Raw genomic sequence first — 12,381 nt, forward strand, 5'->3', positions numbered from 1 at the left:
ACAATATAACCTGTAACCTAAAAATAATTTACGATATCACAGAATCAACTTTACCTCCCTATTTGACGCCTGTGTCAATTTTATAGGGAATTTGGAGCGAAAGGGTATCAGTCAGTAAAAACTCTGAGACTGACCCCATTAACATAACAATTAATAAAAGCCGAATGTTATAATTCCCCTACAGATAACACAAATGAGTCCAAGGACGGGAAATGACAACAAAAGTAAAGAAAAAAGAGTGGTATGAAGGTTATTAGTTAAAGAGCCATATTCTATGGAGGTTCCTGTCGAAATTAAGAAAATTCCAGTTGATTATTCTAAAGTACTGTACAAGTTTACTTTGTCTCTTTGTTCACTGTACCCTTTTATGGATGTCAATATAACACCCGTGTCTTCCAGAGAATATCTCTCAGTCAGCATAGCAAACAGGAGTCAAGTGAGAAGTCCACAGTATGGACTGATAATTTCTTGATTTAGTTTATTTTGATCTCACTTCCAAAACCAGACAGTTAGGCTCCACATTCCTTTTTTCTAATTACAGAATATTGTTCAAGTATGAGCACAATTTTCTTTATATTTCTGTTTCAGATTCAAAATAATTTACAAAAGAATTTTAAAATTCATTATGTTTAGGTCTAACAGGGTAATTCATATAAAATATATTTTATGATTTCCCACATAAAGTCTCTTGAATAATTTAAAGGTTATTTAGATCTTGAAATAAATCTATGAACATCTCTTAACATGTTAAAAGCTAAATGTTTCTGTATACATATCCCAGTTTCGTTTTTTAAACAGTTATTTTACTAATCAAATTAACACATACATTTCTAACTTAGGCTTTAGAATTGGGAAGTGAAACTAACACTTAATCGGCTATGTTATGCAAACATTAAATATGAAATAGAATTGAATATTAAAGTATACAAATTACTTAAAACACAAGGAGTGGATGTGAAAAGAAATCAGTATGTCACATTGTATCAAATGCCGTATAATTTAAAATCTATTTGTATTTATAGTGAAATTAGAGGTTCTGTTCCTTTTTTCAGTTAAATATTACAGTATTTTAAACAAGTAAAATATTTTAATATTTGAAATTTAGCTGTTTAATAGCATGGATTTTTTCTACCCATTATGTCCTGCTAAAGCTAGTTGTTCATGTATTGCTTTTTCATTGATACCTGTCTTCCTAGATTCTCCTTGCACTTTTTCCCAGAGTTTTGGTTCTGTAGAAAAAGCAGTTATTTATACACCTTCTGTTGCTCTAATTTGTGTCAATATGGAACACTACCTGGACTGGTGGCCAGTGCTTGTCACTAGCTTCCTTGCTATCTTGAAAAATGTGTCCTTTTACTTTAAATTGTAATTTGAAATTACTAGAAGAACCTTCTTCCATTTAAGTATGACCAGTACTCAAAAGAAATGTTGGAATCCACTTACCAAATCTGGAGACTTTCATTGGAACTAATCATACCGTTTGCAGTTTAAATTCAGAGCTCTCTTAATTCAAACAAGCATTAACATTTTTCCGTTTTTATGCATTATTTTATCAATTGCTTCATCCTTTCAAACACCACCACATATTTTCGCACATTGTCTTTAACGGATTATATTCCCAAAGTTACTTAAATCTAATTTAATACACTTCAGTCACAGTGATTTCTTTCACATGCCACAAAACATATTCAAAGTCACTTAAAACTGACTTTTAACATTTAAAATCTTTCATGTTTTTATTATTATTACTATTATTTTTCAAAATCCCTTGTTTAAAGTATTTACACACTCTTGGCCTTTCATGCTCACATTTACTTTAATTTGCAGCACATTAAGATCTCGGTTTACTTACACATTGTGTTTTAGAAACAAATCAATGCTCAAAAGGAAACATACTCTAAATAAGAACAAATTAGCTACCACTTTACTGATCAGGACAAACAAACACCCGACAGCTTCTGATGCAACCCTCAGTCACTGTTGGGAGCTTCTAATAATGAGAACAACTGTAAAATCTACCAAAATATGACACAATCCAGTGCCACTCCACATGGCACTGGTCTCTCAGTCAAGGAAACTGCGCTGGTGAACTGAGTCAGCAACAAACTTGTCCATTCTATATTGGCCCCCTGTACAACATCCAGTTCTCACTTTTGCCAACAATATTTTCTTCTCTTCATGAACCACCAGCCATTACTGTACTCTGCTCCCACTTGTATGTATAACTTTCATGTACCATCATCTGACTTTCACTCTCCTTCTGTTATTTGCTGCCAGTCCGACCTGTGTTCCTCTGCAGAGCCTATAGACCTACGTAAGAAAGCATTCCTACAGACTTACACAGACATAAATAGAACATAACAAACTCTACACAGAAAACATCCAAGCTTGAACCTTTCATTTTTCTACTGCTGTTCATCACTGTGCCACCATATAACCCATCCTTAATAGTTCTTAAATTACCTAACAACTTGCATTCAAACTATTTAAAGCAATGCTCTTATATATATATATATATATATATATATATATATATATATATATATATATATATATATATATATATATATGCACTTGAAACATCCTTTACAGTTGGAATGTATTTCATTAGTCAGTTGACACACAAACACACACCAGTACCACTTTTGTTCCTGAAAGAAATTGTCTCCCTTGTATTTTATAATTATAAAAAGAACATTTTTCCTGAAAACTTGATCAGGGTTTGGAGGAAATATGTTTTGCACAATTTATACACATTTTATAAGCAAAAGTGGAGACATTTTCCATCCATCTATCCATTTTCCAACCCGCTGAATCCGAACACAGGGTCACTGGGGTCTGCTGGAGCCAATCCCAGCCAACACAGGAGCAAGGTAGGAACCAATACCGGTCAGGGTGCCAACCCACCACAGGACACACACAAACACACCCACACACCAAGCACACGCTAGGGCTAATTTAGAATCGCCAATCCACCTATCCTGCATGTCTTTGGACTGTGGGAGATGACCGGAGTGCCCGAAGGAAACCCACGCAGACACTGGGAGAACATGCAAACTCCACGCAGGGAGGACCTGGTGGAGACATTTTAATTTTCTCAAATATTACACATATGCTAAACTCATATTTTAACCCAGATTAACTCCGAACTCTTAAATTACATCACATATTTTAAAAGTTGTGTGCACAATACATATCTTAAGCAGATATTTTAAGACCAAGAAATCCCAGTCTCAAGCACACATCATTTCTTAGGCATAAATACAACATTTTCAGATACACTTCATTCTTTTAACACTTTTAATCACTCGCAACATTTTCCTAAAACATGTCACCTTATAAAACTTAAACAGCACTTTTACACCTTTCATTCTTTTCAAACATACTCTATACCTATTTAATGTACAAAACTACATTAATGACCCATCATTCTTCCACATGCTTTCTACACAATACTCACCAGCAGTCTCTGATGCATTCCAATGAATCGCTGAGATTAAGTAAGCTCCCTTTTAGACAAACAAGGTCTCCCAGAGTTAACTACCCTATTATTTTATGAGCAGACAACTATTTTAAGCAGACAGCTCTTTTGGGCACACAGCCTTTTCAGTTACACGTTTTGATCACACAGGTATTTTAAGCACTTGGCTACCTCACATGCTAGCTACTGTTCTGACCAGCTGCCACACAGGCTAGCTATTTTGATATCCCTTTTCTTGACCTATGCATGCTTGTACTCGGGGACTCCAACAGCAAGCTGTCGGCGTGACCTTTGATTTGGTTCTTGGGACTCCAACCCAACTCCTGTGAACCCACAGTGGGACTCCAACTCACAGGTTCATTCCTTAATTGGGGCAGGTGCATATCCTGGAGTCTTGGGTGCCACGCAGATGGAAATGGGCCAATTCTAAATTTTGCCAGACACAGTCCCACTGGGCATATCTACCTTGTCAGCCTCACTTCTCCTGAGATTCCCAATCTGCAGGGTGTCCCTCACTGGCAGAAGTAAGACCGCCTTACAGATGGACACTAAAAGCTGTGCAAGAAGCAAATTGTCTCTCTATTATAATAAAATCTTGGGTGGATACGTGATCTTCTCAGAAAGACACTGACGTTCCGCGAGACTAGACTTTACAACCTTTAGAATCAAGACCCGTGAGACGGTGACTTTTGCACGTCACACCCTACTTACAGTTTAAAACAAGATCACGGACATCTAACCTCTCAGTTTTTGGAATGGTTTTGGCAGACACACTTCTTACGCTCTCAGCACTTAAAAATGTTATATGTTCTAGATGGCGCATCAACGACTAAGCGAAGAAGAAAGAGCAGCGTGATGAAAAGAGACACAAGCGTTGGAGAGAAAAGAAGGCAAAAAAGAATGCACAAAAGAACAATAATAATCTATGTGCAAATTCAGAAAATAAGGAAAGTAATAATCAGCCCGGACCAAGTGTAATTGAAAACCACATAGGTCCAATTGGGGTCAGAAATAAAAGACTTCATAAAGACGTTCAAAAATGTTGGTGCGATACGCATGCAGAGCAGGTTAGAGATTATGAAAGCAGTGGAATTCGAAAGGCTCAAAAAAACGTTGGCGCGATGCACATGCAGAGCAAGTTAAAGTAAAATTCAAAAGTATCAAAAAAAAAAGAAAGTAAAGATTGCATTAGCACAAACAAATGGAAATTATTCGGAACAGCAAAAAGAGATTGAAAATATGAACATAGGTGTTATGTTAGAAGTATGTAGATATTGTAAGGCTTTAAACTGTAAGTCGGAGACTTGTAGATCGTCTAATTTGTGTTGCCATCAGGGAAAAGTAGTGTTGCCTCCCACAAGAATTCCACAAGAATTAAAAGATTTGTTGTTTGGTGAAAGTGAAATCCATAAACACTACAGGCAAAATATCCGAGTCTACAATAAACTTTTCACGATCACATGATTCAGTGCTCAGAACGTAGATTTACACAATAATGGACCATACGCTATGAGAATCTGTGGTCCCACAACAATTGAAGCTATGACAAGTTTAATTTTAAAGAAACCACAATTCGGTCAGGTGTATATTTATGATCACAGAGAAGCAATCGAAAGAGTATAACAATTCCCAAGGAAATAACAATCTCTTTAAATTGTATATCTGGTTAACCAAACCAGGGGGTGGGCGAGCAAAGCCCCCTAGTAAATATTAAAGAGAGAAATTTTGTCCTCACATAGGACCTTTTAGAGTCAGAAACCAGACAGGAGGAAGTGTGTCAATGGCATCTTTAATTTCTTTTTGTGAAAAGGAAAACACTCTTTTAACATTGTGTACTAAGGATGATTCCCTGAGCAGTGATGCCACAGAATAGTCACAGGACAGAGACAGAGAGTCATTCTTATAGATAACATACACTCAATAATCTATAAAAATCGAGAGAAAATGTTTTAGAAATGTTTGCAAATTTATTAAGAATCAAAAACTGAAATTTCTTATTCATATATGTATGCAGACCCCAAATTCAGTACTTGGTAGAAGCCGCTTTTGGCAGCCATTTATCTTGTGAGTTTTTGGATAAGCCTCTACAATCTTGGTGCACATTCTTCCTGACAGATCCTCACAAGCTATGTTAGATTAGATGGGGGTGTCTGTAAACTGGCATCTTCAGGTCTCTATACATGGTCTACAGCAGTGGTCCCCAACCTTATTGACAGCAAGGACCACTTTATTAGATGCAAATTATTCCACGGACCGGTCGGGGGGGGGGGGGGGGGGGGGGGGGGTAGTTTTATATGCAATTTACATAACATTTCTGTTATTATTAAGTTATTAAGCAGTTCACATACGTTTGCAACCCGAGATTTTTTTCTTTTTTTGCATATAACAAAGACATATGCATTGCATTTGTCATTCCAACAGATTGCACATCACAAACATTAACACTGCTATCTTTTCTTCGTGTCTGCCGTTTCTATAGGAGGGTGACAATGAGTTAAATTCCAATGGATGTTTTTCAAATGTTGACAAGCAATAAGCAAAAGGTATCACTGAAAACCACAGAAAACAAAAACATAAAAAAAAAACAGTACGAGGAAAGTTCGAAGAAAGAGACTTTTTTTTTTTTTTTTTTTTTTTTTACAATGTTTCTGTTTGGGGATCGTTGTGCAAACGTGCACAACTGAACTCTGACTACAGATCTAACTGCTCTGCGGATGATTCGTTCAAGCATTTCAAGGTCACTTCGTTGTAATGAAAGCATCTGCTGAATGTACTTCATAGTAACGCGATTTCTATAGACTCGTGTCATATGGGGAAACTGTCGGGACCATAAAAATACTTTGTTGTAATACTCTCTCACCTCGGTCTCTCTCCTCTCTCTGTGCCACTGCAAAGCCCCGCCCACCTAGCGTTCTGAAAAGTCTGAGTGAGTCTCCGTTGCCGGCAGTTCTCTCCGGCTGCGGCCCGGTAGTGGGCCGCGGACCGGGGGTTGGGGACCCCTGGTCTACAGGATTGAAGTCTGGTTTTCACTGTACCACGTGTACCAAAGACACTCCACTGTTGTCTTTACTGAGAAAAACGTTGACATGTTCAATACTTATTTTCTCCGCTATGTCGATATTGACTAATATCAAAAATAATTGTGATGAGATTTGTTTTTTCCATATTGCCCAGCCCTAGCTGAAAGTTATTTATGGATCCAAAATTTATATCTCATTAGGTTTTAGGCCTGTTTCTTTGGGAGTACCCCTTATTAACAATAATGCTGTCAGTAAAATAGATGGTCATTTTGGGTCATTGTTGTGCTCAAAGTCAAACTGTCGCCCCAGTCTGAGGTTGCATACACTTTGGAACAAGTTTGGCTGCATTCATCATTTCCTCAGTTCTCACCAGTCTCTCTCCCTGTGCTTTTATTACCCTCATAGCCTGATGCTGCCACCACCATGCTTCACTGTAGGAACGGGATTAGCCAAGTGATGATCAGTGCCTGATCTTAGCCAGACATTGTCTTGGAGTTTTGCATAAAGGGTAAACCTTTTGTCCCATCAGACCACAGAATTTTTTTTCAAACATTCTCAGAACCCTTTAAGTGCCATTTGGCAAACTCCAAATGGCAGTTAACCTCTCCTGACTGATGGAGTACTGCTGAGAAGTCCTTCAGGTTCTCCCATCTCGGCAGAAGACTTCTGAATCACTGTTACAATGAATTTTGGGTTCTTGGTCACTTCCATGATGATGGACCTTTTTGTTTGGTTACTAAGTTTGATTGGATGGCCAACACTAGGAAGAGTCCTGGTGATTCCAAACTTCTACCATTTTATTGAGGCAGCTGTGTTCCTAGGATTACTTAACACTTTAGAAATGGTGTATACCCTTGCTCTGATCTTTGCATCACCATAATTTCATCACAAAAGTCTACCTTGTGTTGCTTGGACTTATTTTGTTTTTGTCCAGACATGTAGTGTGAATTATGGGACATTCTTTTCGCGGGAATGTGCCTTTCTAGTAGTTGTCCAATAAATTCAGTTTGCTACAGGTGGACTTTATTCAAGTTCTCAAGACATCTCCACGATAATTAAAGAAACGCTGTGCACCTGACTGCAATTTTGAGTGTTAAAGGAAATAGTCTGAATAATTAAATTAAATGAGAGATTGCAAATTTGGTAAAAATCAAAAACTAAAAACATTCTCCACTTTGTTATTTTGGGTGTAATAAATGTAGAATGATGGATAAATTTTCATTTTTGCCCATTTAAAATTAACCCTACAACATAATAAGGTGTGCATAAATGAATACTGAAAAGTATTCAGACTGAATGCACTGTGTTGTTTTTGTCTATTTTTCTTTATATTTTTACCATTAACGTAGATCATATTTCTGCTAAATTACCAGAATAACTATTATTAAATGTCATATAAAATTGTGTAATATTCCAAAATCATTGATGGGAGTAGACCTCTCTATTGATAATTTGAATATGAACCAAAAAAAGTGCAGAAAACAACATTAATGAAGTCAACAAAAGTACAGAAATGGGGGAAAGAAACTTATTTACAATGAAGAAATGCATTTTGGTTATTAATTTGTTCTAAAAACTGTTAATATAAAATTAGCAATTTTACAACACAGGTACTGGAAGTTACTCCCTGTTTTCAAATATGTACTGTATATATTTAAATACAAATGTTGAATCTTAAGTAAATGACAAGTGTCTGATATGTTGAGTTACTTATTAAGATTGATAACTACACTCATTTTATGATGTTTGGAACCTTTATATGTTAATTGTTTATTTAATTAATGTACTTTTTCCATTTAAACAATTGTAAACTGAAACGATTAGACTTATCGATTAGACTAATTTTCTATATTATTCTGTGAGGCTTTTCTTTATTTTAAAACTACTTTTTTCTGTGTTTTTTTTTGTTTTGTTTTTTTTTTGTTTTTTTTTTGAGTTCAAATGATATTTGTGTATTTCATAGAATGATATTTGGCTGTTCTTTTTTATGACTATCCTTAAAGGGATATTACTCTCTGAGCTCAAATGACAATGATGATGGATATGTAAGTTGTTTTCTGCTTCATTTCTTTTTCACTTGTGACATGCCTGCACCTTGCCCATTTCTTCTTTTATGTTTTTTTTTTTATCTAAAATGTCTGATCGCTTATTTTAACATATTTTTCTTATTATATTCCTGCAAATTTCGACACTTTTTTTTCCTTTTAAAGTCTAGGAGTTTCCATTTGTATAATGAAAATGCTTTAAGTGTTATTATTTAGGTACATTGAGACCTTACACACTGCAAGACCTCTTACTGTTTCACAGTGTGAATGCTAGTATGGTATCCCAAAGTAGAGCACAAACACTCTGATGCAAAATAAATGGGGATGCCAGTATTTAGCATACATAGTTTCTATATAGACTGGTTCCCTTCCTAAATAAATCCCACCTATTACGGAGTTATTATATTCAGTATTTTGGTTTTAGTTTTTTGAATAATTGAATCAAGTAAATGAAACTAATTGAGTGGTTTATGTTTTTTCCTAAATTCACTGAAAGTATTTCAAATATAACTGAATAAAACATAATACAAATCCCACTCCAAAAATGTAGGGACAGTTTCTTAAAATGCAGAAAAACAAAAATCTGTAATTTGGTAATTCACTTGAACCTTTATTTAACAGGCAAAAGGACAAAGAAAAGATTTTCAGTGTTTTCACCAAAAAACTTAATTTGTTAAACATAAACAAATTTAGAAATTGATGCCTGCAACACACTCCCAAAAAGTTGGGACAGAGGCAAAGTAAGACTGTAAAGGTTATGCAAGTAACTTTCTGTAAGGTTCCTCAATTACCAGGTTAACTGGTAACAGGTGTGGGTATCAAGATTGGGTATAAAAGGAACATCCACCAAAGGTTCATTCTTTGCGAGCAAAGATGGGTCGTTGCTCACCACTTTCTGCTGAACTCCGTGAGAGAGTGCACCTCTCCATTAGCGTCTTTTGTTTTGCAAATGTGTCAATCAGCACAAGCAGCCTACAGCCTACTCCAAATCTACTCTCTATATATAAAATCCTAAGCCTGAAAGTGCAACGGTGATGTTTTTATGTCATGTTTTTTGTCACGCTTTAAATCAGGCTTATTTTAAAACCTACATATATATATTTGGTATCATTCTTTTCAGAATTTATCGAACTTTAATGTGATGTTAGATTTTCAGATTCTTATTCTAGTTTTAAATTATAAACTAAAAAATATCAAGAACTCGTGTCTCACAAGATGGGACTTTTTGCCAAAAGATTTAACCACGCCCGGGGCCGGAAATAAATCACAAAGAGTAGGACAGCTGCTGTACAGGCTTTTAAATTTTTGAAGCGCTGCACGAGATGCAGATCACGCAGCATGGTGGCAGCAGCAAGCCAGCAGCTGATCGAGCAAAGAGGAGGTTAAAAACAAAACTGTTTCTTTCCCATTGTATCTCCGTTTAAGAGGGGGTTTCGGAGGAGCAACCGCGTTTCCTTGGGGTGCGTTAAGCCCCCCTCTTCACAACGCGAAGTGGCTGGTGAGCAAACCAAGCAGGGGGTTTGGCGAGTGAAGCGAGCAGGGGGGAACCCCCTAGTAATGATGTATTATCTACCCTATACAGCTCCAGGCACCTCACACCCAGAATAACAGACTTGAGTTGCAGCAGTGGGGGGATGGGATAGTAGGCTGCTTGTGCTGATTGACACATTTACAAAACAAAAGACGCTGATGGAGAGGTGCAAAGGAATTTAAGGTGGCCCAGGATTACGACATTTTTCATATGAGCGTGACCTTGGAGCCCTTGGGCAGCATTGGATTATAAACTGTCGTGCCACTGTGACGGACATAGCCACACTGCCTCAGAAGTACTTTGGTAAATCATCGTTGCTAAACACATGCTCCCTGCTCGCTTTGCTCGCCAAGCCCCGTGTTTGGTTTTCCAGATACACACTTTTAAGATTTTTTTTTTCTTTGAATTGTTGCTATTTCATTAGTTTCATTTTTACTTCAGAACTTCTTTAAAAACAATATTTGGAATCTTTAGAGTCCCAACATGCTGAATCTTTTAAATGAGGTCCGTGAGACATGTGTTTAATGACTTTGTTCCATAATTCAGGATAGGTTTCTCTGTTTGGAATTTCAGCACAGACAAAACGATCTACATCATCAGCAGTTAATAATTTTTTTTTTTGCAAAGTAACCAATAAATGTATGTGAGGTAAACCCCATTTTTGAAATTCTCTGACATAAACTTCAAAGCCTTACAATATGTACATACTTCAGACATATCACCTGTGTCCATATATTCGATCTCTATTCACCTTTTCATTATTTCTCCGAGTAATAATTTCTCTTAGTTTGCGCTAATGCGATGTTTACTTTTATTTGTTTTGACACTTTAATTTGCTCTGCATGTGTTTCGCACATACGTTTTTTTTTTTTTTTTCAGTCATTTGAATTCCACTGTTTTCATTATCTCTAACCTGCTCTGCATGTGTTTGGCCGCCTTGTTTTTTAACCTCTTTATGACGTTTTACTTTGTTTTCTACTCTTTGTCTTCTATTTCTGACCTCGCTCCGTCCTGCTGTTTTTTCAATTGCACCTGGTCCGTAATGATTATTTTCCCTTTTTTCGAGTAATAACTTCCTTTTGTTTGTTCTAATGCGATCTTTACTATCTTTTTTTGATACTGTAGTGACCTCTGCGTCCGGCTCGAAAAGAGAAGAAAAAAAACAGACAGACTTAGCAAAATCTCACAAAAGTTTTACTTGAACAATCAAGAAAAAGAATGCCGACTTCATAACCCCAAACAACCCCCCCCTTACCGCATCAATCAGTACCCCGCACTCTCAGTCTTCCGTGCTGTACTTCGCCCTCCCTCAATCGAACCTAACAGTCACTCCAAAAAAAAAAAAGGCTTCAACCTGGAAGGGGCTTTCATATTCTTTACCTTTCTCTGCATGTGCATCGCGCCATCGTTTTTGAACGTCTTTATGAAGTTATACTTTGTCTTTTAATTCGGAGCCCGATTGGACGTGCTTTTTTTTTTTTTCAATTCCACTTGTTCCGGACTGATTAATTAGGTGCAAATTCAGAAAATAAGGAAAGTAATATTCTTTTTCTTTTTTGCATTTTTTTCTCTCCAATGCTTTTAAGTCTTTCTTCTTCGCTTACTCGTCGACGTTTCATCTATAACGTATTGTCCTTATATGCTTTATATGCGCTGTGAGCCCTGTATCTGTGTGTGTTCAAAGCCTTGACACGACTGAGTGTTTTGCTGCCCTTCGTCTTATTTGATATTGGTTTTAAGTAGGGCGTGTCTTGCAAGAATCTCATGTTCTATGTCCCCGTGAGACAGTCCTGAGTCAATCTCTTGGCACAAAGTCTCATGTTTAAGGTCCCCGCGAGACGCTCTGTGGCCAGTCTCTTTCGTCTCGCAGGTCTTTTAAGTGTCTTCCGTGATCTTCGCGTGAAGATCACGTCTCATCTCCCTAGTCCCCAGGATTTTTTTTTATATTAAATATACATACAGTGGAACCTCGAGATACGAGCACCTCTGTATACGAGAAATTCAAAATACGAGGAAAGTATGAGCGAAAAATTCAGCTCTAAATACGAGCATTGGTTCGCGTAACGAGCCACGAGCCAGGCTGTGGGTATAGCTCGCGGCTTAGCAAGGGGGCGTGGTAGCAGTTGCGAGCCGCGATCTGCGGTGTCTGTGTTTCTCACTTAAGTGCACAGGTGGGAAACTGCCCACATCCATGATTGTTCCTGTGGCTGATGGGCTGCAGCTGCCATGTCCTCCCCGCATATATAGAGAAGCGCGAGCCGGTTAAGGGGGAGAAAAAGTAAAGAAGAGAGAGAGAGAGAGGGG

The 12,381-nt window shown here is 37.2% G+C and overlaps 1 protein-coding gene across 5 annotated transcripts in view; it reads left to right on the forward strand.

The window, feature by feature from the left end:
* The window catches only part of LOC114646724 (lisH domain-containing protein ARMC9), a 136,401-nt gene that overhangs the window by 47,328 nt on the left and 76,692 nt on the right, over nucleotides 1–12,381 (forward strand). For 4 of the 5 annotated variants that reach the window (XR_007934032.1, XM_051922227.1, XM_051922226.1 and 1 more), the window contains exon 10: nucleotides 8,505–8,546. The exons of the other annotated variant lie outside the window; for it this stretch is intronic. Coding sequence is in view for 3 of the 4 variants with exons in the window: in XM_051922227.1 (XP_051778187.1) it covers nucleotides 8,505–8,546 (42 nt within the window). In the remaining variant the exon portion in view is untranslated. The remainder of the gene's footprint in view (nucleotides 1–8,504; nucleotides 8,547–12,381) is intronic. 5 annotated transcript variants of the gene reach the window in all.

The sequence above is a fragment of the Erpetoichthys calabaricus genome, chromosome 2, assembly GCF_900747795.2.
Source record: "Erpetoichthys calabaricus chromosome 2, fErpCal1.3, whole genome shotgun sequence".
In the NCBI taxonomy this organism is placed as follows: Eukaryota; Metazoa; Chordata; class Cladistia; order Polypteriformes; family Polypteridae; genus Erpetoichthys; species Erpetoichthys calabaricus.